This window comes from Caloenas nicobarica, chromosome Z (assembly GCF_036013445.1).
Source record: "Caloenas nicobarica isolate bCalNic1 chromosome Z, bCalNic1.hap1, whole genome shotgun sequence".
Taxonomy (NCBI): domain Eukaryota; kingdom Metazoa; phylum Chordata; class Aves; order Columbiformes; family Columbidae; genus Caloenas; species Caloenas nicobarica.
Window position 1 is genome coordinate 12,195,343 of NC_088284.1, and position 27,425 is coordinate 12,222,767.

At 38.5% G+C, this 27,425-nt stretch overlaps 1 protein-coding gene across 1 annotated transcript; it reads left to right on the plus strand.

Moving 5' to 3' along the window:
* The first annotated feature begins 291 nt into the window (after window positions 1-291).
* PUM3 (pumilio RNA binding family member 3) lies at window positions 292-27,234 on the plus strand. Its single transcript, XM_065656651.1, has 18 exons — window positions 292-373; window positions 747-853; window positions 2,719-2,901; window positions 4,781-4,916; window positions 5,542-5,617; window positions 6,389-6,482; window positions 6,700-6,766; window positions 7,312-7,486; window positions 9,241-9,344; window positions 9,835-9,913; window positions 11,657-11,755; window positions 12,882-12,935; window positions 14,512-14,592; window positions 17,293-17,435; window positions 18,218-18,440; window positions 19,519-19,606; window positions 21,531-21,621; window positions 26,986-27,234. Exons 2-18 carry the CDS (start codon window positions 757-759, stop codon window positions 27,113-27,115), a joined length of 1,920 nt encoding a protein of 639 aa, XP_065512723.1. The 5' UTR covers window positions 292-373; window positions 747-756; the 3' UTR covers window positions 27,116-27,234.
* The last annotated feature ends 191 nt before the right edge of the window (window positions 27,235-27,425 follow it).

Here is a 27,425-nt window from a genome sequence, read left to right on the forward strand (position 1 = left end):
AGATTTCAAAAATAAAATATTTATAAGTGTGTTTGATATTGTGTTCTGGCTCAAGATACCTATCTGTCCAACACCGCACTATGACGTATATGGAAAGCGGTCTTAGGAAAAACATGTTCCTATCTAGGCTTGTTCTTGCCAATAGTGAGATTAATCAAAACAAGCACCACTTGCTATCTAATTTGCTAATTTTCTTAAAGGGAGACACGCACGCCGCGGGGAGGCTGCACGAACGGGACCCGCGGCGGGAGGACGCTTTACGGCACGCTGCTTCGGCACTGTCGCGCGGCAGCGGCCAGGCGGGCCAATGGGGAGCCGCGCCCGCGGAAGGAGGCCGCAAAGCGCGGGCGGGGCTGCACGTGTGAGGCGGGCGGTGGGTCTGGCGGCGGGGCCGGCGCTGGGGGTGGGGGGCTGAGGGGGTTCCCGCGGCCTCATGGCCCCGCGGGCCGGCGGCATGCCGCGTCCTCCCGGGCGCTGTGACTGCGCCTGGTCCGGGGATAGCTGGGGAGCGGGGCCGCGGCCGCCCAGGCCCGGGGAAGCGTGGTCTGGCCTGGCCGAGCCCCCGCGCTCAGCGGCCTGCGGGCGGCCCGTTCTCGCCCCGCAGCACCCGCCAGCGGCCACTGGGAAGGGGCGAGCCCCGTCGAGTGTGTTAAGGGGTGTTGAGGGAAGCACAGGCCTCGTTTCGGCACATGGTTAGCCGGGGAGACACGGCGGCCTCGTGATGTTGGCTCTTGCTCCGTTTGCAGTGTTGCCACTATGGAAACCAAGGGGAAAAAGAAGTTCGTGGGGAAGAGTGGAAAAACACCTCGTGGAAACGTGCCACACGGGAAAAGGAAATTTAAAAAGGATAAAGGTAAGAAGGCAAAGGCTCCCGAACAGGAGTCCTGGCCAAGTGATTATTGTTGTGCACAGGTATGCTTGGGCTTCGTTTTTTATCTTGGTAAACTTATGTTATTAAATGATTGGCTTGGTAGATGAGTGAAGAGACATGGGTGTCGTTTACCTGGACTTCAGTAAGGCTTTTGACAGTGTCTCCTGTAAGATCCTCGCAGAGGTGCTGATGAGTTATGGTCTAGATGAGTGGACAGTGAGGTAGATTGAAAACTGGCTGAATGGCTGGGCCCAGAGAGTGGTAATCAGCGCAACAAAATCTAGTTGGAGGCCAGTAACTAGTGGCATACTCCAGGAGTCAGTACTGGGTCCAGTCCTGTTCAGTGGCTTCATTGATGATCTAGATGAAGAGGCAGAATATGCCATCAGCAGGTTTGCTGATGACAGAGAACTGAGAGGAGTGCTAATGCACCAGGGGTCGTGCTGCCCTCCAAAGGGACCTCCATGGGCTGGAGAAATGGTCTGACAGAAGCCTCATGAAGTTCAACAAGGAATGAAGGGCAGAGTGCTGCAGCTGGGGGGAGGAAAGCAGCTTTGCAGAAAAGTCTCTGGGGCTCCTGGTGATGACAGAGTTCAACATGAGCCAGCAATGTGTCCCTGGGACAAAGGCAGCTAATTGAATCCTGGGCTGCATTATAAGGAGTGCTGACAGCTAGTTGAGGGAGGTGTTCCTTGCCCTGTTCTCAGCACTGGTAGAGGCCACACCTGGAGTGTGGTGTCCGGTTCTGGGTTCCTCAGTACAAGAGGGACATGGACATACTGGAGAGACACCAGTGAAGGGCCACGAATATGATGAAGGGGCTGGAGCACCTCTCCTGTGAGGAAAGACTGAAAGAGCTGGGACAATTCAGCCTGGCAAAGAGAAGGCTGGGTGGGATCTTATCAATGTATAGAAATATGTGAAGGGAGGGTGCAAAGACAAAGCTAGGTTTTTCTCAGTGGTGCCCATTGACAGGACCAGAGGCAATGGGCACAAACTGAAACACAGGAGGTTGCCTCTGAACATCAGGAAACACTTTTTTACTGAGTGTGACTGAGCACTGGTACAGGTGGCCCAGAGATATTTTGGAGTCTCCCACCTTGGAGATAGTCAAAAGCCACTTGAACATGGTCCTGGGTAACCAGTTTTGGGTGACCATCCTGGAGCAGGATGGTTGAACCAGGAGACCTGCAGAGGTCCCTTCCAGCCTTGGTCATTCTATGATTCTGTCTTGCATGCAAAGCTATGCTGATGGTATGATCAGATAACCTGGAAAAAGTAAAGTTGAAATGCTTTAAATAGATTGCGTTGCAAGCCCTTCAGGTCTATTCGTTTGACCTAAAATACTCCTTAAATTAAAAATTTGAAGTTGATGACTTTTTGATTCTAGACTTTGCTTTCACACATTAAGAAAAAGTTTATTTGAGAGGTGAAGCTACGGTGTATGAAATTCTGTGGGTTAGGCTTGAGAAGATACCTTTCAGTGTTTGCTCTCTTCTGCTTAGAACAGATGATGTCAAAACAGCTCTGACCATAACTTTGAAGAGATGATTTAGGGTTTGATGACTTTGATGTCAGGGGTGGTGAAATTCTTAATTTAGAATAATCCTTTTTGTGCCTGGGCCATTGTACTGCTGCCTGCAAAATAATGCCTCAGCAAAAGTTCTCTAGGGAAAACTGACATCCAGATACCGCAATGAAAAACACTGTCTTTGAGTAGCATGTAAGAATTATTGTTATATAGTTGTTATTAAAAAGTGTTTCAATTCTTGGCTCAGTAGTAATTTGTTACTTTGGAGCAACATTAGGTCTAGGATAACATTTTAATTTGTTTTGTTGGTTAATAGATTCAGATCCACCAAAGAAACTTCTTAACAAAGGAGATGAGGAGGGAAAGCCTAAAACCATTTCCAAGAAATTTGTGAAAGGACAATTAAGACCTGGAAGAGCTAGTATCAAACAATTCAAGAATAAACAGCAATCAGAAAAGTTTGCAAAGAAGAGGAAGCTCCAGGATGGCGATGAGGGAGGTGAGCAGATTTTTAAGCCTGGATATCAATGGAAAAATAGATTTTGGGAAATACATTGTTCCTTTAGGTCTTCCTCTTTTCCCTTGCCATGTTATCATCCTTCAAAATTGAATGACTCCAAGTTTACTTCATGTGCAATCTTTGCTGTGGAAAAATTTACTTCACGTGACTAAGCTTGAGGCCACAGTCATGAAAATCATCAGTTACAAATTTTCTTGGAAGTAAAAAGTAAAGGTGCAGTAATAAATTTAAATAATTGGTATGCCATTGTAAAGGTATGATTATTTTGACAGTATGAAGTGGCTAGCTTGAAGCTGGCCGTTTTCACACGGATTTGGAAAATGCAGAGTTTTTCATAGACTTTTAGAAATAATCATCTATTCTAAAAGTACTGGCTATACGATTTGGAACATAAAAATTCATGAAACAAAGTTGATTATCCTTTTCATTATTTTTTTTCTGTGGTCCAGACTAGTCAGCTGCTTTTTTTTAAAAAAAAAAAAAAAAAATTGGTGTTATCACAGCATTTTACATTTTAAGCTTATTTTTGTGTTTATACAGAAAGGCTAAATAGATGTCTGGTTTTATCAATGTTTACATGGGTTTATTTTTTAACTTTGTTTCTGGTACATGAGAACTTCATGTTTTTCCTTCCTCTGCTGTGAAGCGAAGCTCTACTGGGACAGTTAAACAGCACTGTAAAATGAGAAGTGGAGTCTTATCTGAGGGATTCTGAGGTTCTGCATAAAAGTGTTAGTTATTTGAAGGACAGTGGAAGGTGTTGAGTGTTTCATTTTTGCTGTTGCATCTTTGCAGAAGGGCTTCACAGGGAATATAAACTAGATGTCTGGAAATGTAATAGCCAGAAAATGTCCATATTAAGCTGCTTTAAAAAACAAACAAACACACAAAGACCACAAAAAGCAAATACCAACCCAAAACAACACGATGACAAACCTTTAGATGTTGTTTATAAGAATAACTGAAAGCTGTTGTGTATTGCACAGTGGCACTGCTCTCAAAGCAGTGTACTGGTTTGGGGTTTTCCTTGTCACTATTACTTTAGGAGAGTGATAGAAAAAAATGGTAATAAGCTTTGTAAAAAGAGAGCTTGGGTTTGGGATGGGTAAAGACAGTTAAGTGTGTGCTGCTAAATACCAACAACAAGTGGTTCTTTAAGGTCTAAAAATTGAAAGCTGGGTCTTAATTGTTCCATATAGAACTAATAGTTAACATGACTTGTTTCTGTGAAACCATGTAATATAAGATGATGGTTTTTGTTAAGGTATGAATAAAACTGAAATCAAATACTTGAAGTTTTTCCATAAGTCATTTGTGGCACTTTCTATAAAGTTACCTTAGATGAGTTTGTGTCACAATGCACAGCTGTGGTGTAGTAAAATCCCATGCTTAAGGAATTTCGCTGAATAAAAAGATAAAGCATGTAAAAAGACTTTTTTTTCCTTTCTCTGAGATTTCAGATATGTACCTTTTTATTTAGGGTTCTTCTGAAAGAGGGAGAAGGTATGCATGAGTACAGGATGAACTAAAAATGGAGAATTACCTGGGCAGCCATAGGCTGCTAGGTGCATCTTGAGGCAATTTCCAAGCTATTGAGAGGTTTGCAATGCATCCTTTGACAGAGCTTTGAGGAAAAGTCATTGCTTGCTTGTTCTTCCAGTATTCTACAAGGGGAAATTACTAGCTTAGAATGCATATTAAATATTTACACTTTCATACTAGCTAGCTGGGTAACTTCAGGCAAAGCCCCTGAATTGTTAACAGTTCAAGTCACAGAGCTGCGACAGTTTATACTGATAGAGGATTCCAGTGCTTCTCTTTTATTGACTATAGAAAATGTATTTATTTTTGTCTACAGGGTCAGAGTCTAAGAAGCCGAAGTGGAATGACTTCAAAAAGAAAAGGAAGGAGTTAAAGCAAACCAGGCAACTTAATGATAGAAGTAATTTTGACATAATTGTAAAATCAAAGCAAATATGGGAAAGTGTGAGAAGGTAACAGTAATATTTTTTTTTTCTTTCATTCAGTGAGCTTCTAGTCAGAAGTTGCAAGGCAACTCTCGTTCTCCTCTCATAGTTTTATGAAGCTATATTCCCACAGTGAAACTCCGTGGGTGAATGATAACATTACAGGCAATCAATACTTCGAGCAGAGTGTGGTGACCCCTAGTGCTAGAAGTGTCTAGATTGAGCTCACTTGTATTTTAGGCTAAAACTCGTGAGTGAATGCTTAAGGAGTTGCATTATTTTTGAATCCTGAAGCACAGAGCATATACTGATGCAGCCTGATTGTGCAGAGGGTTCACTGCATGAGTTTTTCGTGGAGGTTTATATACTCACTCTGAGTAGGTGTAATTCCAGAACTGGAGCCCCGCATCAGGAGGAGGAATTGATTTTACTTAGTCTAAGTGTCTATGCTTTGCAGTAGTGGCTATCTTTTGATCTGTAAGCAACTCTGGCTGCAGTTTTGAGTTTGTAATTTTTAATAGTCCTGTTACTCAGAAAATAACAATCCTAAAGTGCGGAAATCTGGTTTGGTTTCTAGAAACCAAAACTGCTTAATTGCCTCTCTGTACAGGTTTAATGAATTACAATGTACATTTGGATTTTTTGCTTGTAGGAAGAAGTGTGATAAGGAGAAGCGAGAAAAGCTAATGGATGAACTACAGAAACTTCTCCAAGGAAAAATTAAAAGTGTAAGAAAAACTAATGCCATAGTGCAAAAATTCACAAAAGCTTTAAAGAATGGTGAAATTTAAGTTAACTTATAATATAGTACTCACCTGTTTTTCCAAAACCTACAGGGACTTTTTTTTAAACTGTCTAAAAAAGGACAAGGTTGAAAGGCTACATTGGACACCTGAATTTCGTGGCAGTAGTCCTGGATGCTTTGTCTATTATAAATGGCTGTTTTGCCAGGCAGCTTTAGTTCAGTGACATTCTTTAACTGAAGTACAAAACCAGTCACTCAGCGTTTTGTTTAATTACAATTGTTGCTTTGCAGCTTTATTTTAGAGAAATTAATGCCCTGATACTTAATTATACTAAAGAGTCTTTCCACTTGGTTCTTGAAATGTATAAATTTGCAGTGAAATACATGTTGGATTTTCAAGTGATTCTTGCTATTCCATGCTGACATGGAGCTGCATCATCACACTCCCTCTGAAATTACAAAAACATGGGAGAAAACATGATACCATTTCATGATTCTCTTTCAGTATTAAAACCCTGATGCATATCTCTAATTGTCAGCATCTGCAAGTATTGTCCATATTTTGTTTGATAGAGTGCTTATAAAGGAGTAAAAAACCTGAAACCTTAATTTGTTATAAACATATAACTTTTATAACTGGCATTACATGCTACTTGGAGCATAGAACTATATCAGAGAACAAGTGCATTAAAATAAATTTGGTGCATAATGCTGTTTGAGCAGCCTAGGATAATGAAATATCTCTATCCTGTAGCTGGCGTTTGCACATGATTCAACTCGAGTGATCCAATGCTTTATTCAGTATGGTAATGAGGAACAAAGGCAAAAGATATTTGAAGAATTAAAAGGTACTTTATTCCAATTTACATTTTACCTATATGCTTCTGTGTTGTTGTTAGGATGCATTAAAACAAGCCATATTTTCTCTTTAATATTTTTAATTTTCTGCTGAAATGATGCATTGTTCCTAGTGAGCTCTTAAAACTTACTTAAATAATGGCAACTTGTTTTGTAGAGTTAATGTAGTGAAAATCAAACCAGCTGAATGTTTTTCCCTTCTTCTAGATAGCCTAGTAGAATTAAGCAAGTCAAAATATTCCAGAAATATTGTGAAGAAATTCCTTATGTATGGGTGAGTATGAAGTGAACTTGCTTGGCTGTGTTGCATTGTTTCATTTGCAGCGTGAATGCTGCTCTTAATCTATAGTGCATCGATCAGGAATAAATATGTCTCTGGAAACATCTTTATAACGTTGATCAGACAGTAGAGTGTCTGGTATTGCTTACAGCAGTTTTCCTTTTGCAGAAAGTAAAGCTAAAGCTGTACATATTGAGGAGAACATGCCAAAAAAGTCCAAATACATACTCAAAGTTGATCTTTGCCTTACACAATAAACTGGTTCTTAAAAATTTTCTCTGCGTAGTGTTTCAGGAAGGCATCCTTTATTCTGTAGAATTTATCCACTGGTTTCTTTTATTTCCCTCAAAATGCCTTATGATTTCTCCAGATTCCTGGCTTCCTCACCATATTTTCATAAATGCCATAAGGCTGATCCAGATGCATATATTTCCTGGTTTCTGTGCTAAAACTTATCACCAAAGTGTGATTCCAAAAATACTACTATTGGTAGGTCAGCTTATCCTAATTCTTGCTATCTACCCTTGCCTGTGAAACAGGACAAAACCACAAGTTGCAGAAATAATAAAAAGTTTTAAAGGCCATGTGAAAAAAATGCTCCGTCATGCTGAAGCATCTGCTGTAGTGGAATATGCATATAATGACAAAGCCATTCTGGAGCAGAGGAATATGCTGACTGAAGAACTATATGGAAACACTTTCCAGGTTTACAAGGTGATGTTTCGATACTTTCTGGTATAAGGTATTTTAGCATTTAGGATGCTATGGTGCTTTAGGTTTCATAATACCGTACCTATCTTACCTACTGTTTTCTTTTGATTACATTTCTTTCTGTCAGCTGTCCAAGTGTAATCTAGTTTAGCATGCTTAAATGTTATGGTTACTTGCACCTTTCTATTATAGATTAAATTACTTGGGTTTGTTTTGTTTTCAGTTAGAACTCTAAAATATATTTTGTTCATGTATGAGCTTGCTCCGCTCATCAAAGGCAGTCTAATATCATAGTGGCAGTTGTCACAGTGTCTAGCCTGAGGTTGTCATCCTGACTGAGATGAGATTTAGGCTTAATTCCCATTAATGCTGTAGATTGCTTTTGTTTCAGAACTGCCTTATGTCTCATGGGAACTGAGTGTGGGCAGAATGTGCCTGTATCTATATAGAGAATGCCATTTAGGCTTAATTTTTTGCTTTGTTTTCTTTTTCCATGGAGACTATAAGACTTGAGTCCAAACTTTCTTGAAACCATTTAGTTGTAGATCCTCACCAGGCAGTACGAACCTTTTTAAAAAGTACAACCTCCCTTCTTTTGACTTCTGTTCTGCCTTCTTTCTTGCTAACTTTGAAGGTTGGCTTCAATTAGAGGCACAATTAGTTTTTTTTGCTATAAAGTACAAAACTGTTTTACACCGTTATTTTCTACACTGGAGTGACTTTTGCACCCTGGTATACAACACAGCACACTTTTACCCAAGATTTCTGTTAAAATTGTATAAGAAATTAACAGCTTATTTCTGAACTGTATTGCTATTTTTTTCTTTACAGGCTATTTTTAGTAAAGCATTTTGTAACATTATAATAGAAAGGCATGTTTGCTGTGTTTGTGGGCTGTAATTTGTACTGGGAGTGAAATACCTCTGAAATCAAGCACAGTGTCAGCTTCCATCATTCTGGCATTCTTGGTGTGAGTGCTTCAAATAGTCTTACATTGCGGTGCAAACCTGAGATTCAACAGCATATGGGTTTTTAAGAAATTACAATGTAATCCTTAACAAGACATGGAATTTCTTAGAGTTTTGAAATGTATGTTTTACTTTTCCTCCTCCTGCTTCCAACTCTTCATTCCCCATTTGCCCCCTGAAACAAGTAGGGTTAGAAATACATTTCTTCTAATTTTCTATCTAGTCAGACTGTTCTTCTAACAACAGATTATTTTACAAGACATACCAGTGTAATTGTTTAGATGAGATACCACGAAGTACTTATGCATATAAGGTATATATTATGTATTCCTCCTCTCTGCTTTCTTTGAACTGGAATTTCCTGGGCCTTGATTAACTTCTCAGTTCATTGACTTGTTGCAGTGTTGCCCCCTGGCATGTGCGTACTATCATGCAGGATTTTTGCTGTCTCAGGAATCCCTTAACACAATGTGAATTTTGTGTATTTTACCTTGTATTTGACTGTCTTGCGAAGAGCTAACCATAAGTGGCAACAAACAGTTCAAACAACAGAAGTATCTTTTGTTTGCTAATGATGAATATCCAATTTGTATAACTTAAGTACACCGCTTCTGACATATCCAAGTAGATAAGCTTTTTATTTTTAAAATTTTAAAAACAGTTTTGCAGAAAATTCATTTTGTTTGTGATGTTTTTTATGAATTTTAATTGAAAAGGCGCTAAATATTGTAATTTTAACTCTGATACTTACTGAGAACAATTAAACCACTGATTGTGTGTTTGTTTCAGACACCAATTGTCTCAACACTGGATAAAGTGTTTGAAGCTCAGCCTGAAAAGAGAGAGGCCATCTTGGATGAAATGAAACAGATTCTTACACCAATGGCACAAAAGTAAGGACAAAAATGGATTTAAAGTGTGGTGATCTAGCATGAACTGGTTTGTTTCTGACATATGAACAGTAATATTGATACTCTTTTCAGCTGTAACATTGCTGGGTTATATAGTAAGTACCTATGGCTTTGTCCAAAGTGTCATAATGAGTATCTTAATTTTGAATGCCATTTCTATAAACTGAACTGTCCCCTGCCCCAATGGGACAGTCAGTTGAAATCCCACAGTGTGGTGTTCTTCCATAATGCATGACTGGATAAGCTTCTCCAGTGTTTTTTGCGAAAAAGTATTTTGCCAGGTTTTAGAATTCCTAAGTTTTCATAGAATCTTCCACATATTGTATACACTAAACATCTATTCCAGAATGACTGTATTTTCTACACACCACACTGCCTAACTTTATAAAATACAAATGAAGTATTAATAGCTTATGTTAAAACCATTACTTGTGCAGGACTTTTTGCATTATTTTCCTCTTCCCAAATACAGAGAAGCTGTGATAAAGCACTCACTGGTACATAAAGTATTTTTGGACTTTTTCACTTACGCTCTTCCAAAACAAAGATCTGTAAGTATGTTTTCTTTGGTTTTGTCTTCTTTTGCCTTTCAGTGGAGTGTTTTAATCCTGTGGTGAAAGTATAACTAGTCAAAAATATACATCTTACATTTATAGATTTTTACACATCTAGTGATTCCAGATAGATGACTGGGAAGTAGTGTCGTATGTAGATTTACAGTTACAGTGAACTTTCACACTAAAGCGATACCGTTTGTTGATATTTCAGTTTTAAAAAATATAATGGAATGACTTTGTCTTCTTTCACCATGCTAAATGGTCCTTCTTAATAGCTGGAGAATAATTAAAGCCAGGGATATTGCTTCCAGTAGTTTAGATTTCCAGTGCATAGCTTCTTAACCATTTCTAGCCATTGTCCAGAAAACTCTTGACTAAAATAAAATCAGATTGGGCCCTTCTGTCAGCAGCCAAAACTTTGTCTTCTGCCTCCTCCTGAACCAAGCATATGGCTTGTATCACTATGTCTATATTAAATTCCACTTTAAGCTTACCCCAGCCATTCTTGCAAAAACTAGGCCTAAATCTATCTGTGTGATGCGACATTGTATAAGTAGTATCCTGTTGGATTTCACCTGGTTTAGGCTGTGTCCATCAGCCTTGCCCTGGTTCCGCAGTTCAGCACCATCTCACTCCAGACCAGGTGGAGCTTCCAGACCTGCTGTCCCTTACCTACTTCTGCCGGACTGGACTCCTGAACTCTCATTACTGTTAACAAATGCAAAGTGAAGGGTAGTGAGGTGGATTATTCATGGCCTGTTTTGAGTCCAGATCTTACCTAATTAAAGGTTTCTGTGCATGGTTTCATGTAATGCTTTGTCAGAGAATGGTTCTGGATTCACCATCTTGAGTGAATCAGGGGAGTAAGGACATATCTCTTCCTCTTTGCTTGGCTTTTGTGCAGACGTGGTAGCATATGCATGTTCTCTTTGGCGGCTGGAAATCCCTTTTGTAGATCTGTTCCTACGTGTGCATATACCTAGTGACGCCAATTGTATTGTGACTGAGCAGTTTCTAAATAAATGGTAAAATGCTTGGAACCTTTGACTAGGGAGCCAGAAGAAGGTGGGGATAGAAAGGGAGATAGGTGGGAGCTTATGTCAAAGAAATCTATCAAATAGTAACAGAAGGGGTGTCTATTATGGTAACCCAGGAGGGGGTTGTTTGGTTTGGTTTTTCTTTTTTGGCCGGTAGTGTTATTTGTCAGATGACTTCAGAACCTCTTTCCTTTGATATGAAGATTATCTTTTGGCTGAATCTTGCTGTACCTGATTTATAACATCACCTGACACTTAAATGACCTTTTAGTTCTTTTTGTTTTCTGGCAAATACCCTGTATATATAAACAAATTGCATCGCTTTCAAAGATTTTCTTCCTAAATGGATGGTTGTCTTTGTCTCCTCCTCTAATTTTTGTCTCAGTTCTGAGCCCTCTTCCTTGAATTTTCTGTAATAGGACAACTGACAAGCTTCAATAATGTTCTGATTTCACAGGATGAGTATGATGGATGGTGTAGTTTTGAAGGGAGAAAGCTTTTGTTATTTACAGTGTTTTGAACTTCTTTTGAGGCCATTTTTCATGGGTCAAGGCAATGAGAGTGGTTTTGTAGAGGCAATGGTGTTCTCTATAGTATTGTGGGCAGACAAAATGTCCTCTCACCTGCCCTTGCCCACCTGCTTTGAGATTTCTCGAGCCTTTTCTTTCACTTTTTTGCTTTATCACCTTTTCTTCCCTAGGAAATGATAGAAGCTATCAGAGAGGCTGTCATCTACTTGGCACACACTCATGATGGAGCCCGAGTAGCGATGCACTGCTTGTGGCATGGTACTCCCAAGGTATTGTTTGGTTTCTGTCTACCCAGTTCTCTTTAATAATAGTCTAGTCTGAGGCTATGAGTCTGATTGCTCACATGTCCTTCTGCCAGTGCACATTTTTATGCAATTAAGTATTTGAGAGCAAGGTTAAAAAGTGGCCTCACTGTATCTGTTAGCAAATATAAGCAGTAGTTTTTCATGAATCAGGTGCTTTTGTTAGAACTTTCATAGTGGGAGCGTCTACTTTTATTTTTAGCAGAGTTCTTGGAGGTGACACATAAAGCTTTTCCATTTTAGGATTATTGGCCATTCATTCATCCCATAGATTTCTTAATGCAGGTGAAAGTGGCAGTAGGGACAGGACAGTAAAGAAATCCTAATGTGGAACGATGTTTGGCTGTGGAATGACAAGACTTAGAAAATGTTGTAGGAACTGTGTTTTAGTTTTTTCTGCTGATACAGTATTGTGAAATACTGGAGGTGTAACATATGCTGTCATCTTTTGGAAATACTGTAATGCCTCCTATCTTTTTCTCTACTTAAAAAAAAGATAATTTATTAAAATAGTCTGTTTGTTAAAGAGTGCAGAAAAAAATACAAAGTTGCTAGGATCTAGAGGTAGTAATGAGTCTAAAGAAGACTGAGCAGTGATTTCAAGAGCCAAGAGTATAAGCACTGAGGAAACTCTCTACCAAAAAAATCTTGCTAGTAAAGAGGTTTTGCAACAGGCTAGAATCCTTGCTACCTTAAAGTTTCAGGTCCTCTTGAAGAAGTTTCTCTCTCAATGAAGAGTCAAAGTGCATTCTTTTTCTGTAGGTAGTGAACAAGATATAGGTGAACATATATGATTGGTTGGTTGGTTTGTTGTTGTTTTTTCAAGTTGCCCTTTATGGCATCTCCCATTGGTGGGCTGGGCTTATAAACATATCACAGAACCTCCCTAGGATTGAATCCTTCACAGTTCAAGTCTAGCGCTTCACGGTATTTCTAGGTGTTGACGAATAGTACAAATGTGAGATTTTGGTAAATAGCCTTTGCTTTAGTAAGCAGATTGATGGTTATCTTTTTGAAGGTGTAAATAACAGTTTAGTTATTCAGTATAGTGGCCCTATTGGCTTATTTAAGTTTTATTTTTCCTTTTGGATAGGACAGAAAAGTAATTGTGAAGACTATGAAGACATATATTGAAAAAATAGCAACGGTGAGTGTTCATTAACCATGTATTTCACAGTCTCTGAAAACACAAGTGATTTGATAGAGGCTAATTTAAATGTGCTTTGGAATTGAAAATATCTATGAGATCTTAATAAAACTAGGTTTAAAATAGTAAAGATGTACTAGATAATATGGAATATACTAAACTTTATGGAATATTTGGAGACATACTGAGAAGCTTCATTGTGGCCACTACGTGTAGTACTATTCTTCTTTAAAGCAGCTGAATTAATTTTAAGTCCTAAATTTTTTTTCTACCTTTTTTTTTTTTTTTTGAGTCCAACTTTATATTGCTTTTTCATGTAGCTCCTTGGTTAATTCTCCTTGATTGGGAGTAAAATAACGCGTGCAGAAGAGGAATAATAATTATGATGTGTTGACGATGTCATTGGAAAGGTCATTTGAATGTGCATATTTCCTAAAAGATGCTCAGTAACTTTCTAAGTCAGGAAGCTTCAAAATTAATTGATGCTGAAGTGACATACAGTGGAAGAAGCCTGTATTTATTTTTTTTTTCTGAGTAACGTGTATATTTGGAGACTTCAGCACCAATAGACTAACAATTGCAAACAGATTTCGTAGTGCTGGGCAAAACTGCAGCTGTGAAGAAAAGATTTTTAAACTTCTTCCTTTGCTGGTTCTCGTGTTGTTCTGTTTATGAATAGGTGACATTGTCTCTGTCAATGGTTTCCAAACCTTTTTGATCCCACAACCCGGAGCACGCATCCGCAATATATGTATATTTATGTATAAATTATGTATGTATAATACTGTACTACACTATATACCAAGAAATAGAAATTTTAAAAGGATGAGACAAAAATAACTGGTGGTTATTTTTATATATTTATAAATGGTACAAAATAATATTTTCTTCCTGCACCACAATGGATTGTCTTGTGCATCCCACTTTGGAGGCCGCTTGGTCTAAGTGATGTTACTCTCTGTAATCTTCAAGTACCAGAATAAATGAGTTGTTATATTTTATAAAATATATAGAAATCTGAGACAGTGGGTGGACAGTAGCTAAAACAGCACTGGAGGTCTGGCTTCACTTTGATGTAGAGTCTCACTGACATACAAGTGAATTGGGTTGTGCCCTTTTGGGTGTGCTCTCCAGCAGTGCAGCAGAGACTGTATGGCTCAGTGCAGAGATACGATCTCCAAAAATGTGGTGTGTCATTTATCTCAGTTTTAAGCAAAGCCACCATAGAAATAAAATCTGTATGTAATGTTCTTGTAAGGCAAATCCTCTGATTTCTAATGATGACTAAACAATAGGATTAGGTTAATAGTTTGGATGTGATAAAGCAGTAGATGGAGTTATAATGCCAAATAAACTTAATCTACCTTTGTTTTAACAAAATGCTTCTTTTAACAAGCTTTGCTTTCAGAGAGAGCCTAAGTGTTTGCCTTCTCTCATTTTGTGACAGTAGACAGAATGTATTTGTGGTTCATGTTGTGTCATGTTTCCGGTAAACTTTCAGAAATGTTGTTTATAAGTCAATTAGTATATTCATAGAACTTGGCTGCATGTGGTTTCTGATGTATCATCTTTGCAGGGTGAATTTTCTCATCTGGTCTTGCTGGCAGCATTTGATTGCATCGATGACACTAAACTTGTGAAACAGTTAATTATATCTGTAAGTAATTGATTTTTTCCTAAAATAGTATACTAAATAGCATCAGTGTGTTTGTCAGTGTATAGGAGGACAAGAGTAGGAATCCATCTGCTTTTCTCAAACCATTTATCTCCTTTCTACCATTTCTGTTTCATTATACTTGTGTATCAGGATTATTCTTTCCATGGAAGACATTGGCACTTTCATATGTTACCTTTAGTTATTTACTTGAATTAGTTTTCAAGCTAGATTCAGTGCTTGCTGAAAATTACCCTTTTTGTACATGTTCATTCTGGCAAATGGATGATTGGAATCTGTTTGAAGTCAGTCTCTTTGTCATAGAAGTTTGAGCTCTGCTAGTATTTAAAGAGATTGAAGTGGAAAACTTTAGAATGAAGATGTCACCTTATCCATTTTACAGGCAAACCTAAAATGTCAAGACTATCAGTGCCTAGGATGTGCTTATCATGCAAACTTATTGTTGTGTAAAAGATTACGTAACATATTTAGCTCTTCCTGTTTTCAGAAGTAGCATCTCAGAAATTGATACTTCGAGATAAACTATAGTAAACTTTCAGGAACATGGCAACAGGCCTGAATGTAGTATACCATGACTTCAAACAAGAAAAAGTACTTGGATGCTTGTGGTTGGATGCTGAAACCATTAACTTGCATTAATTCTCAAAACTTGACATTTTTACTTAATATGTTGATAACTAAACAAAAACTAACATTCTGGATAAAATCCATGTAATATTTTTATTTGCTTCCAAAATGGATTTTGCTCCACCAACATGAAATTGCAGAATAAACAGTAAGGACAGTATGATCTAGTCTGCATCTGCTTCTTTTTGGAGTGCCCCATTTCCCCACCTTCCTTGCAAAAATTATTAAATAAGGTTTCATAAAGTGTCTGTTGTTAAAATTCTGTTTACATGCAAATTCTATCACTTCTAAGATGTGTTAATCTGTAAATTATCATGAAGTTACATTTTCACACTGATAAAAGAGACTTCATAGTGCACAATTAATTTTCACGCAAGCAGGATCATTATCAATGTGTAGGTTGTAATATGCTCATAGCAGTACTCATGCTATAGCTTTTAGGACTAATGTGTTGAGAGGCACTGGTAGGGAGGTGAAGATGAGGCAAATACTCTCCATGTGGAGAAGGAGTATGAGGAGAAAGTGCTTATGATGAGGCTTGCTTTAAAAACTATGAGCAGTTCTTCTGCTGAGCAACTTTTGAATTGGGTTTTTGTACCCCAGCATGGAGATCTGGCCTTAATGCTGTGCCTCTCTGATAAGTGTGGAGAGATGAAAGCATCCCAATGTGGAGATGGCTTTTTTTTCTTGGGTATATTAGCTGTAATCACAGCTGGGTTTTGTTTCCAGAGTCTAGTCTGCAATATAACAACTTCTGGGCAAGTCCCAAGCAAATAAACCCTGACAGATCAGAGCTGTCTTGGTATAAAGTCATTGAGGTGTGCCTGTACTGTGTTACAAACACTTTGCTTTCTGGGGAGTATTAGTTCAGATAATGTGTTCGGCTTTAGCTGAGCTTCCAAGGTGTCATTTAATTCCTGAATCATCTGTGTTTTTCCACTGTCTGAGATCAAAGATAATGGAGTGTTTGCTGTTTGGTCATCTTACCGCATCAATCTGGACAGAAGAGTAAAGGACAATAAGGAGAAGTGGCCTTCACGTATACAGAATTGGCCTGTCTGGGTTTATATGAGGTCAGGAACAGGGAAAAAAATGTCAGGGAATAGGAAAAAAATGATGAGAGAAGATCAAAACCAGCTTTGGAGGTGGTGAATGAAAACGAGTAGCAGCAAATAAGGTAGAAGCATCTAGAAATCAAGCATTGAAGCATACACTATAGAAGACTCCAAGCCTTAAAATTGTCTTAAAAGAGCAGCTAAACTTCTAAAATACCTTATCGATTATCATTCTGTCCATACTAAAATTTAGCTTAGGAATGTAAGGAAAACAAAAAAAGATTTGGTGGGGAGAAAAAGCAGTGTTTGGGCAAGTCTCATCTTTTTTTTTTGGTAGTTATGATAAAACTGATCACTTATGTGGATCGGCAGAATGGCTGGGAATTTTTATGTAAGGGGAGGTTTTAAGCTCTTTCAATCCTTCAAGAAAAGTCTTCTCATCATCTCTCAGCTCCACAGTCTTAATCCAGGACCAAAGAGTATGGATAGTGCTTTAAACTTTCCTTTGTGATTGGAACTGTACATTGTGAGCTTGGCATGTGTCAGGATTCAGGCAGATTTTAGTGGGAAATCCCTCTCTTTCATGAAGACTCTAAGCAGGCAGTGCTAGGGAGATGTTACTGACAAGAGTGGGAATGCCTGTGTTGTTTATAGAGTTTCTCCTGGTGTTTTTTCCCAGTGACATACCAGAATATATGTTGTTCTTTGTAGTTGCATGTATCAGTGAAAACAGATCCTGTCCTTGTGTAGGACATTGACATCAGTGACATTGATGCATCTGATGAACACATTTTAAACCTTAATATGTTTTTTATTTCTCTCACTTCTCCAAACTTCCATTCTGATTAGAGGGTTTTTATTTAATTTCACAAGCAGATACGAATCTTATTCATATCACGTAGTTTTCCTAAGCTTTGCATTTGAAAAGTAATCAGTAATTACTGATGGCTCAAAACTATTATTTCATTAATGTTTTGTTGCTGTTTGTTTACTTTTACAGGAAATAAATTCTTCTTTGCCAAATATGATAAACAACAAATATGGAAAGAAGGTCTTGCTGTACTTACTAAGTCCTAGAGACCCTGCACATTTTGTTCCAGAAATCATCATGCTTCTGCAGCAGGGAGATGGAAATGCCTATAGGTAACTCAGATATGAGGGTTAAGTTGTTTTTGCTAGAGTCCAGAAGAGTTCACACAGGGTTCTCTTATGATCAATGTACTTTCAGCTTTTCTTTGTAATATATCTAAGTAAGGTAAATATATGAATAATACGTAAGATATGTTACTCTGTAGTCCTTATTTTTGTAGTCTTGTTTTAAAATTTGTTTATGATGATTGGTGACCAGCAATGTTTTGGTGATTAGCAGTTTACCCACTTTATAAAGGATAAAAGTTGTCATGTGTTCTTTGTTTAAACTCATATGTCAAATTTGGCATAGCAGAAAATTTTAATATGCATTATTGGTGGTTTGAGTTGCATAAAAATATATCTCAAAATCTAGCAATAAAAATGGAAATTTGTTAATTTGAATTCAGTCTGGTATTGACACTGATGCTTATCAGGTTTTGAAGAAGCAGCAATTTTAGATGATTAGTGAGCTGTTTGAGAAATACGTCTCGGTAGCTGAGAGAACAGAATAAAGAGAAAATAAACAGAGGTTAAATTATTGTTGTTAACAGAAAACTCTTGAGGTTTACTGGCAGTTAGCTTTAAACACTATACGCTTTCTCACTGTATGTGTTCTCAAAATGTGTGTCCAATGTGTGTTTAATTGTATGTGAAACAGAGGGAAGAATAATGCTTTATTTTGATCTTCCAGTAGTTTATAGCTGCCTCAAATAGCCGATGTGTTCTGAATTTCTTGTTGCTTGGTGTGTGTACAGAGCAAGGCTTCCACAGTAACATGCCGTCTCTTTCAACAGTAAGAAGAATACTGAACTCCGCCGCCATGAACTGCTGGAAGCCATTTCCTCACCTTTGCTAGAATATTTGCAAGAACATACCCAAGAAGTGGTGACAGACAAAGCTACCTTTGTCTTGGTTGCTGATATCTTAAGAACAGCTCTTGGTGACATCCAGCCTGCACTAGATGCAATTGCTAATTTAGCAGCAGAAGAGCTGGTTCCAGGTGGCCGTGATGGGCAGGTAATGTAACAGAGGACAAGGTGCTGAGATCTTGCACAGAGTTTGCCTATTTTCTATTACTAAAATGAAGTCTGCTCACTTTTTCCTTTACGTAAGACATCAGCGTACTGCCCTGATGGCACTCATACATTAGACATGGTGTCTGTTTTGTGACATTTGCCTTTCATTGTGTAGTATTATTATTGCATCTGGAGCGGTGAATGTTTGAGCCAGCATTTCATCTGAGCTGTAGAGCAAGGTACTTCATGATCTTGAATCTTCAGAACTGCTTTAAACACTGTGGGAAGGTAGCTGACAATCATGTTACAGAGTCTCTCTTTTAACATTACCACTACGCAATCAAGCAGTTAATAAATTTTAATAGTTCATTTGACTGTTTACGCAGAGAATGATAGGGTCTCTTAGCTTTCAGGTATGTGTATCTCCATGCAAGGAAAGACCTTAGGTAATAGCTGTTCGTCCCACAGTAATAGTTGTTTGTCTTTACAGTATGACCTTCTCTTCAAAGTCTGCCCCTCCCCTATTTTTTTTGAATTAAGCTCCCTCAGATATGTGTCTGTAAACTAGGAAATGAAAAATGCTGTGTACACTATATTTCAGTTGTGCTGGTTTTGCTCTGCCTTTCCTCTTCTCTAAGATACATGTTTTACAGAGTTTTTCATGAACTACTCATGTTTTCTGTGATTTTCTGTGAACCATACCGTAGTGAATTTGAAGTCTGTGGCAATGTGGAAAGTCTGGAAGCTCTTGTAGAAGCAGCTAGACCTAAATATTCTGCTCAGTAAGCATGAAGTCCTTGGAGGAGTGGATGAAACTTTGGTTGAAACGGTTTATATTACTGAATGTTAGATTGCACAGGGAAGGTGGTAAAAAATAGGCTAGTCAGTTTAAATAAGAACTCACATCAAACTTGTTGCTATTTGCATAGGTGATGACTAAGTGGATCAGTGTGATGTGGCATTTGAGGGCAGAGTAGATAAATCAAGCAGGAATATTTACGGACAGACTTGTAACTGTATTTTGAAATATCATCAGTAAATAATTTGGTTTGATTTTGTTTTCTTTTTTTCCCTTAAAGCTTCACATTGCAGAGCATCCAGCAGGCCATCTAGTTTTGAAATGGTTAATAGAGCAAGATGAAAAGATGAGAGAGAGTGGAAAAGATGGTAAGTTGGAAATTCAGCTTTATTTGATCAAATTATGACTTCAGAGTAATCAGTTATCTGACCTAAACAAATTGCTGCATTTATTTCTTTGAATATACTAATATTTGGGAAATTTGACATATCCTTTAAGGTTGTTGATTCTGTCCTTTTGCTGTTGTGAGCTATTATATGAACAGAATGCCATGGATATGTTTGCTTCTTCTGCAAAGCAAGTAGTGGTCTGTTTGGTTTTTTTCTCAAGGTTTTGCTGTGTATTTGGGACAGGGTTCATTTCTGTGCTTAAAATGTCTTGATAGCTTTGCTAAATTACACAGCAATTTAAAGGATAATAATAGAAAAAGTCTTTCTAACAGGAAGATTTCTTTCATTAGTGCTTGTGAGCCAAACTGTAATCTTTACTCTGTTCATTAGTACTGCTGGGTTGGTGCTTTGTAACCATTATTACAATAATTTGTGCACAAAAATAGGACATCTTTGCCATTTTATATCCCAGAAGGCAAAGATTGGGCACAGATGTTCTCATCTTAATTTAGCTTTTAAAGTTATTTTATTACATAACTATAAAATCTTGTTGTGTGAATCACCATATCCTAATAGAGATTACTTCTTATCATACAAAAACCTCAAAAAATGAAAGGAGGTGGGGGTGACATGGTATAATCTGGAGGGAGCTTCTCTTCTGTGTGTTGGTGGCTTTTTTCTTTGTAGAATTATCATTACCTTTTTAAACCTTTTTTTTTTCTTGCTACATTCAGGTATCCCCTGTTTCCTTTAAATAAAGAGTTAGTTGGGCTTGATTAAATGGGTCTGAAAGGAGGCTATTTTGCTACTTCTCAAGTGAATAATTAATAATGTGCCAAGGGGAAGTTTTATTTGAGTGTCTTTCAGAGACTAGCCTAACTCAGACGATGATAGTTATCTGGATTTATTTCTGCTAGCACTCTGCAATTCCCGTTTTAAACACAAGCTGTTTCCTTTAGTTTCTTTTCCTCCAAAGAGTGCACTGTTCAGAATTGTCTTGAGTTTATGGAATTGGCATTAAAAATCAAACAAATTATCATACAGGGAACAAGTTGAATTAAAACTGACCTGTTCTTCAGATGGAATTCTGACCTAAAGCAACAGTGAAAAATAGCTTCATCGTTTGTTTGGAGGTTGGAGTTGTTGGAATTGGGTGGGGAATTGTTTGCGGTTGCTTGCTGATAACTTTGCTGAGCATGCAAGTTATAAGAGCGCTTCTCCTGAAGTTCAGTTCTTCAGATTCAGCTGGGGACTTGAGGTTGGCCTAGGTTCTTTGTTTTGTATATGCCGTTAGTACAATGAATCTGCAAGTCAACTTAAGCTTTCAAAGCTGCTGAAGAAATAGAGCACTGTAGCATGAGTACAGCTGAAAGAAACTAAGTTCCTAGTGGTTTTCATGCATCAATAAAAGATTAGCTCTGAAGTTATAAGTAACTTCATCTTTGCAAATTCTGTTTCTTCAGCTGTAGAGTAAGATGCTTAAACCAGCATTTTTCAGCAGAGGTGTGTATGGATTAGTATATTGCATATAATTATCTCTTGTGTTGGTGTCGTTCTTACTAAGTTCTTTCTTTGGAGTGAATGCCTTCTTTAAGACATAAATAGCCTTTGACACAGTTTTAAAAAAGAAACTCGAGTTTGCCTGCTTTATGCTAGTAAACTGTCACACAGTGCTGATATTGTCTAACAAATTTTAAGCAATACTTGGAAAGTAGTTAAACATCTCCAAAGGTATTCATTGCACCGAATAGTCAATTATTTTCAGAGCGCAAAACTTCGTGATGGCTAAAAACCATCAAGTTTAATTTCAATTAAATCACAACGACAGAGAAGTTTTAACAGGCTTTTTTGCATAAAGATACTAATTTTTTTCTTCTCCCTGCCCCTTTCCCACATTTTACAGTTTGCTTTGGAAGAACATTGGTGGACCATGTTGGTATTGAGAATATGAAGACCTGGGCAGAAGTGAATCGAGGTGCCATTATTCTTTGTTGGTATGTAAGGGACATGGCTATTTTGAACAGCTAAGAGAACATAAGTTGACAACACCAAGTTGCGTGGGAGTGTTGGTCTTCTGGAGGGTAGGAAGGCCATACAGAGCAATCTGGACCAGCTGGCCTGAGGCCAGTTATATGAGGTTTAACAAGGCCAAGTGCCAGGTCCTGCACTTGGGTCAAAACAACCCCAGGCATCCTGGCTCGTATCAGAAATAGAGTGACCAGCAGTACTAAGGAAGTGGTCGTTCCCCTGTACTCGGCACTGGTGAGGCCTCACCTTGAATCCTGTGTTCAGTTTTGGGCCCCTCACTACAAGAAAGACATTGAGGTGCTGGAGAGAGTTCAGAGAAGGGCAGTGAAGCTGGTGAGGGGTCTGGAGCACAAATCTGATAAGAAGCAGCTGAAGGAGCTGGGGCTGTTCAGCCTGGAGAAAAGGAGGCTGAGGGGAGACCTTATCGCTGTCTGCAACTGCCTGAAAGGAGGTTGGAGCATGGAGGGTGTTGGTCTCTTCTCCCAAGTAGCAAGTGGTAGGATGAGAGGAAATGGCCCCGTTGCGCCAGTGGAGGTTTTGAGTGGATATTAAGAAAAATTTCTTTGCTGAAAGGGTTGCGAAGCACTGGAACAGGCTGCCCAGGGCAGTGGTTGAGTCACCATCCCTGGAGGTGTTTGAAAGACATATAGTTGAGGTTCTCAGGGACATGGTCTAGTGCCAGAGTTAGGTTAGGGTTGGACTCAGTGATCTTGAGGGTCTCTTCCAGCCAAAATGATTCTATGAAATTTCTACCAGCAAAATGCTATTTTTTGCTCAGTGTGTTCTGTCTTTCATGCCACTGGTAAGTCTGCGATGGAACCAGGGTACTGGAAGAATTCAAACCAAAGTTTCCATAAGTTGTTTCCTGAGCCTTTGCAGTACTAGGAAGTAGCTCAATGTTGGAAAATCCGAAGATTAAAAGTCAAATTTGTTTTTTAAATTGTGCTTACTATGTCTTGTTTTACAAGCATAAAATTCTCAAATGAGCGCTACACAAATAGCAACATTAAAATAATTAACTCTGAAATACCTGTGACTGGTGGCAGCATACAAGAATCCAGGGGGTTTTTAGGTAGTTGTGGTTTGAGGTTTTGTTTGTCTGTTTTTGTTTTGTTTTTAATAACACTGCTTTGTGTTGATGCCTTAACTATGAACCCTAAGTATGTCTCATACTGAAGTGGAAAAGTGCTTGGAATAGACCGTGCAAAGAATAGACCATGCCAAGGCTTATCATGAGTTAACTGGCTCAAAGCTTTGGAGCAGTGAACTGTGCAACTAGTGAGATCAAAAAGACCCCACAGGAATTGGGCTAACATTAATATTTTCTTTTATCAAATGCAAATAGCTGTGTTAATCATCACTGTTTTCACTTCATAACTACCTGTCAGTGTCAGGTCATAGAAACCCAAGATTTTGTCTTCAACTGGCAGGGTGTCATCTGTGTTCTGGAACTGCTGGGTCAGCATTGCACTGCTGGCTCCTCGTAAAGAATTGCACTGAGCCGAGATCAGCAAACAATTCAGACAACATAATTTTAAAAAATAAAAACCTCATTTCCTTTTTTTCCACCCTGCTTCTCCGTCTCCTAAAGTTACTTTAGACTCCTTGCTGTTTGCTTTCCCTCTTTGCTCTTTATGACTTTAGAGTGAGGCTACTTTGACATCTATGCTCTTTTGCAAGGTGAATCAAAAACTGCTTTCACTAATAGGACTTCTGTTAATCTGAGTTCAATTCTAACTTTGTTTAGTATTACCATTCAGAGTACTAGTGAGAAGAATTGGTAGTAGAAGAGTAGTTGCAATCCAGATACGAAACCAGTTTACACAACATCGTAATAGTCGTATGGATCTGGTTGTTAAGACTGTTCAGCTGCTAAAATGATAACACTTTTTCTTTGCCTCTGATAACAGGTCTTTAGAATTCAATAAATGCATCTAGTGCCTTTAAGTTATCTGATCCTGCGCACAGATGTTCAGTACAGATTTGTTATTATGTAAAGGCTTGTTCACTGACAGTGTATTAATGCTTGGACTTCTTCCCTGAACACAAAGTTGGGGTGATTCATTTAACATGTGGTGTTGCTGGTTTATGTACTGAACTATTTTGATTGTCCAAATAAAGTTGAAAAGTAAATTAGTGGAATTTTTTCCCAGTATAACCCTTCAATAACTGTTCAGCTGTCACCGTGACAGCAGTCTCTTAGTAGCTTTAGAAGATTTACAGAAGAAAACCCAGAAAACTAGTAATTGCTTATTGGCAAAAACCAGCACAGGAGCTGTGTATTTTAGGACGTGTCTGTAAGGAATGTCAAGCTTGCACTCTCTGCTATTACTCATGTCACTACAGGGTGGGCCTTTGACAAGTGTGGTTTGTTACCAAGCAGGGGAGCTTATTTCCCAGATTGTCAGTCAAACATTTTTTACCAATACTGAAACTCAACAGGAAAGAGAGAGAGAAAAGTAAGGGTAAGGAGTGTGTGTTTGTTTGCTGGAATTTTGGTTTTAGTTAAAAAAAAAAAAAAATCCTTTGTAGATTGAACTTCTCTTGACTCTTCAGGCATGACGCCCTTTTGATCAGTCAGCTGAGAACACACGAACATAACCAGCTGATTTTGTTCCATTTCCTGTGACACCTGCTTACCTCGCTAACACACAGTAATTAATCTCATCTTTGTTTAACTGCATATGTTGAAGCGATGAGGTTACCTAAATCATACAGCAATTATAAATTTGATTTAGTTTGGTATACATAATAACTGCAATATTTTTAACATGAAATAGTTGTTGAGTCTCAACTTTCTCATTTTAAAAAATATTCAGATACTTGTCTTGTCATAAAGGAGCTCAGATCCCTCAGACAGAGGTAATTTTCAGACTCTACCAGTTCTCCCTGAAGCTATGATTGATTTTTGTTTTGTTGTTGGCTTTCAGAAGCTGACACTTGTGTGCAGGTCTGAAACTCAGAATTACCGAGACAGTCCATTTGAAATTTTTATCGTTCTAGTTACTTAAGCTTATTCACAAGCTGTGAGCAGTTCATTGCATGTGCTTGTTTGCTTGGTTACCTGGTATCCTCTGGACCCTCTCCTTTCATTGACCTACTTGCTTTTCATTTGATTTGTATAAAAAAATTTGGAGCCTGGTTCTGACCTAGTGCAAGCATGAAGAGTCCTAAGGCTCTTTGCAGACATTACAATCCAGCTTAGTGTAGATAAAGTGTTTTAAGTACTTGAATGTCATGAATGCTGGTCTACTTATGTTTCCACACAAGAACTCTCCTCAGTATTTTTTAATTTGGCAATAATGTGTTACATCAGGGTAGAAAATGGATAAAAATGTACCTTGCCAAATGACTTTGCATATGCATATGTAAATATGCAAATGACTTTGATTTGCATATGTAATTTCTGTAACAGGTAAAGTTATATTTTATATCCACAAAATACATAGTTGCCTGCTTTCCTAATAATCACTAAAAAACCCAAACAAACAAAACCCCCCTACGTTGGTCTTTTGGCTATATTATCAGACATGTAGATGTTCTATATGAAAAATATGGTGTCTTGAAATATCTGTGGATACCAAGAATTTGAAAGCAGGTTTACATGCATAGCTGTTGGCAGATGAAATGCATTTTCAGAAATACATAGGATGCAGTTGAGACTGCCTTGCTACTTCATATGCTCTTTGTCCCTGGTGGTGAACCATGTGAATCTCTCCATGTTAGATACCAATATGTTCAGCGCATCCTTTCTCTGTACTTGTGGCTTTCTTGCTGTTATCAGGGGTACATGAGTCACAGAAAAGCTGGAAAAGTGTCACACTCACCTGTGTTGAATTCAGTTTTAAAGAACTCCTCTTGATTAAGTAGTACTGTCGTAGCTAGAAGTGTAATGGAAGTTTCCACTAGAAGTTGTTAGTCATAGAAATAAATCTAGGAATAAAGTAGGTGGAAATAGTGGTGGTGTCAGAGGGGTGTCCCATACTTTACTGCCTATAGTGTTGCCATCCAGCATGGGCTTTGGAGTCCTAAGGAGACAAAATTTAAATCTCACCTTAAGGTACATACATTTTCTGTCCTACTCAGTTCAGCTTGCCATGTCTAGTCCTTGTTTAAAAAGTAGGCAAGAAACAAACTTTTAAGCAGTTGCAAATTTGGGAACCGTTTGGAAGAATCCTGGGGATGGTAAAGACTTGCAGTGTCTTGCAGCCTGTTTCGTCCAAGTATGTGTGTTACAGTTTGTTTCCTATCTTAGTTCCTTCTATGCCATTGCAACTTGTAATTCTGTTCTGCATTGCACACATTGGCTGTAGAAGGCATTAAGTTTTTTAGGTAGTGTTTACTCATCATTTTGAGGTAGCAAATTAGGTGTGCCATTACCTGTACTGATTTTGTATTATAATCCAAGAACATTTCACTGTTACCCGAAGGAAGGGGAGAAGGGCAATCACTGCCTAGGCTGATCTGGATAGTGCAGAGGCTTTTTTGTTCCTAATAGTATTTTAGAGCTTATGATGAATTATCTTGTTTCTAGGGAAGAAAAGTTTCTGGGAAAGCTCATTTGTTTTCCAAAAGTAGTGTCTAAAAAAGAACACAACGGATAAGGCTCTGTAGTCCTGCTCTAAGTGAAGCATGGAAGTACAATAGCGAAGGTATTACTACTTGATATGTATTACATGTACTTCACTGCATCCAGTTTTAGGACCACTGTTAGAAGAAGGGTACGAACAACTGGAGTGAGTTTAATGGAGAGTGACCAGCGCACTCGTGGTCTGGGAGGAGAGGCTGTGGGACCAGGGCTGGTTAGGCTGGGAGAAGGGATGGCTTTGGAGGCACTCAGCAGCATCCCCGACACTGGCGGGGATGGAGAAGGCTGGGCTCTGGACAGCAGTGCGCATGTGGTGGGAGCGCAGGAGGCAGCGGCAGAAGCTGAAACACAGAAGGCTCAGGCTGGAGGTAAAGTGAAGCCTTTTTCCCACGAGGACAGCCCAGTGGTGGAGCTGGGGCCCAGGGATGTTTTGCTCTCTCTTGCATTTTAGGGTTTCAGGCTTGAAATGGGTGAAGCCCTGAGCAGCCTGTTCTGACCCAGTGTTTGAACCTGCTTTTGAGTAGGGATCCGCAGTTCCTTCCAGTCTCATTTAACCTGTGTTTGTTCTGTTTTCAGTTGGTGTTTCGGGCTTTGTTGGAAATTTTACATCTTGTTCTAATAGGAAGTGATAGACTCTGCCCTGAACTATATTCTTCTAAACAGTTACTGTTTCCTTACATGGGCAGCTTTTCCTATGACCTACATGCTGATGTTTGACATCTTTGGGTTTTTTTTCTTGTAGCCTTCTCCGGAGCACTGATCAAAAAGTGGCAAATACAGTCAAAAAAGGGCTGAAAAAGCTTGTCCCAAAATTGAAGCTGAAGAAAAGTGTAAAAGGAATAGAAGCGTTACTGGAGAAATTGACTTCCTAGTGTAAGTGAAGCTGAAAAGACAATTTACATCAATGCAACTGAGAATTTGTAAGATTTTGCACCATGGTTGTTTTAAGAAGAAGTGTCCACATTTGTAAATTAAATAATTTTTAAAACAACTTCTCTGTTGGATTCATTCTGTTGTGTGTGGTAAATGGTTGTTCTCAGAGATTGAAATCTCAAGAAGATTTAAGAGCTAGTGGAAACTCCTGATGTAATCAAGAAGTTAAATATTTCCTGATAACTTGCACAAAAATCTTCCAAGTGTTGTGAGTATTTGTGTGTATGTTGTCACAGTTACCACAGAAAC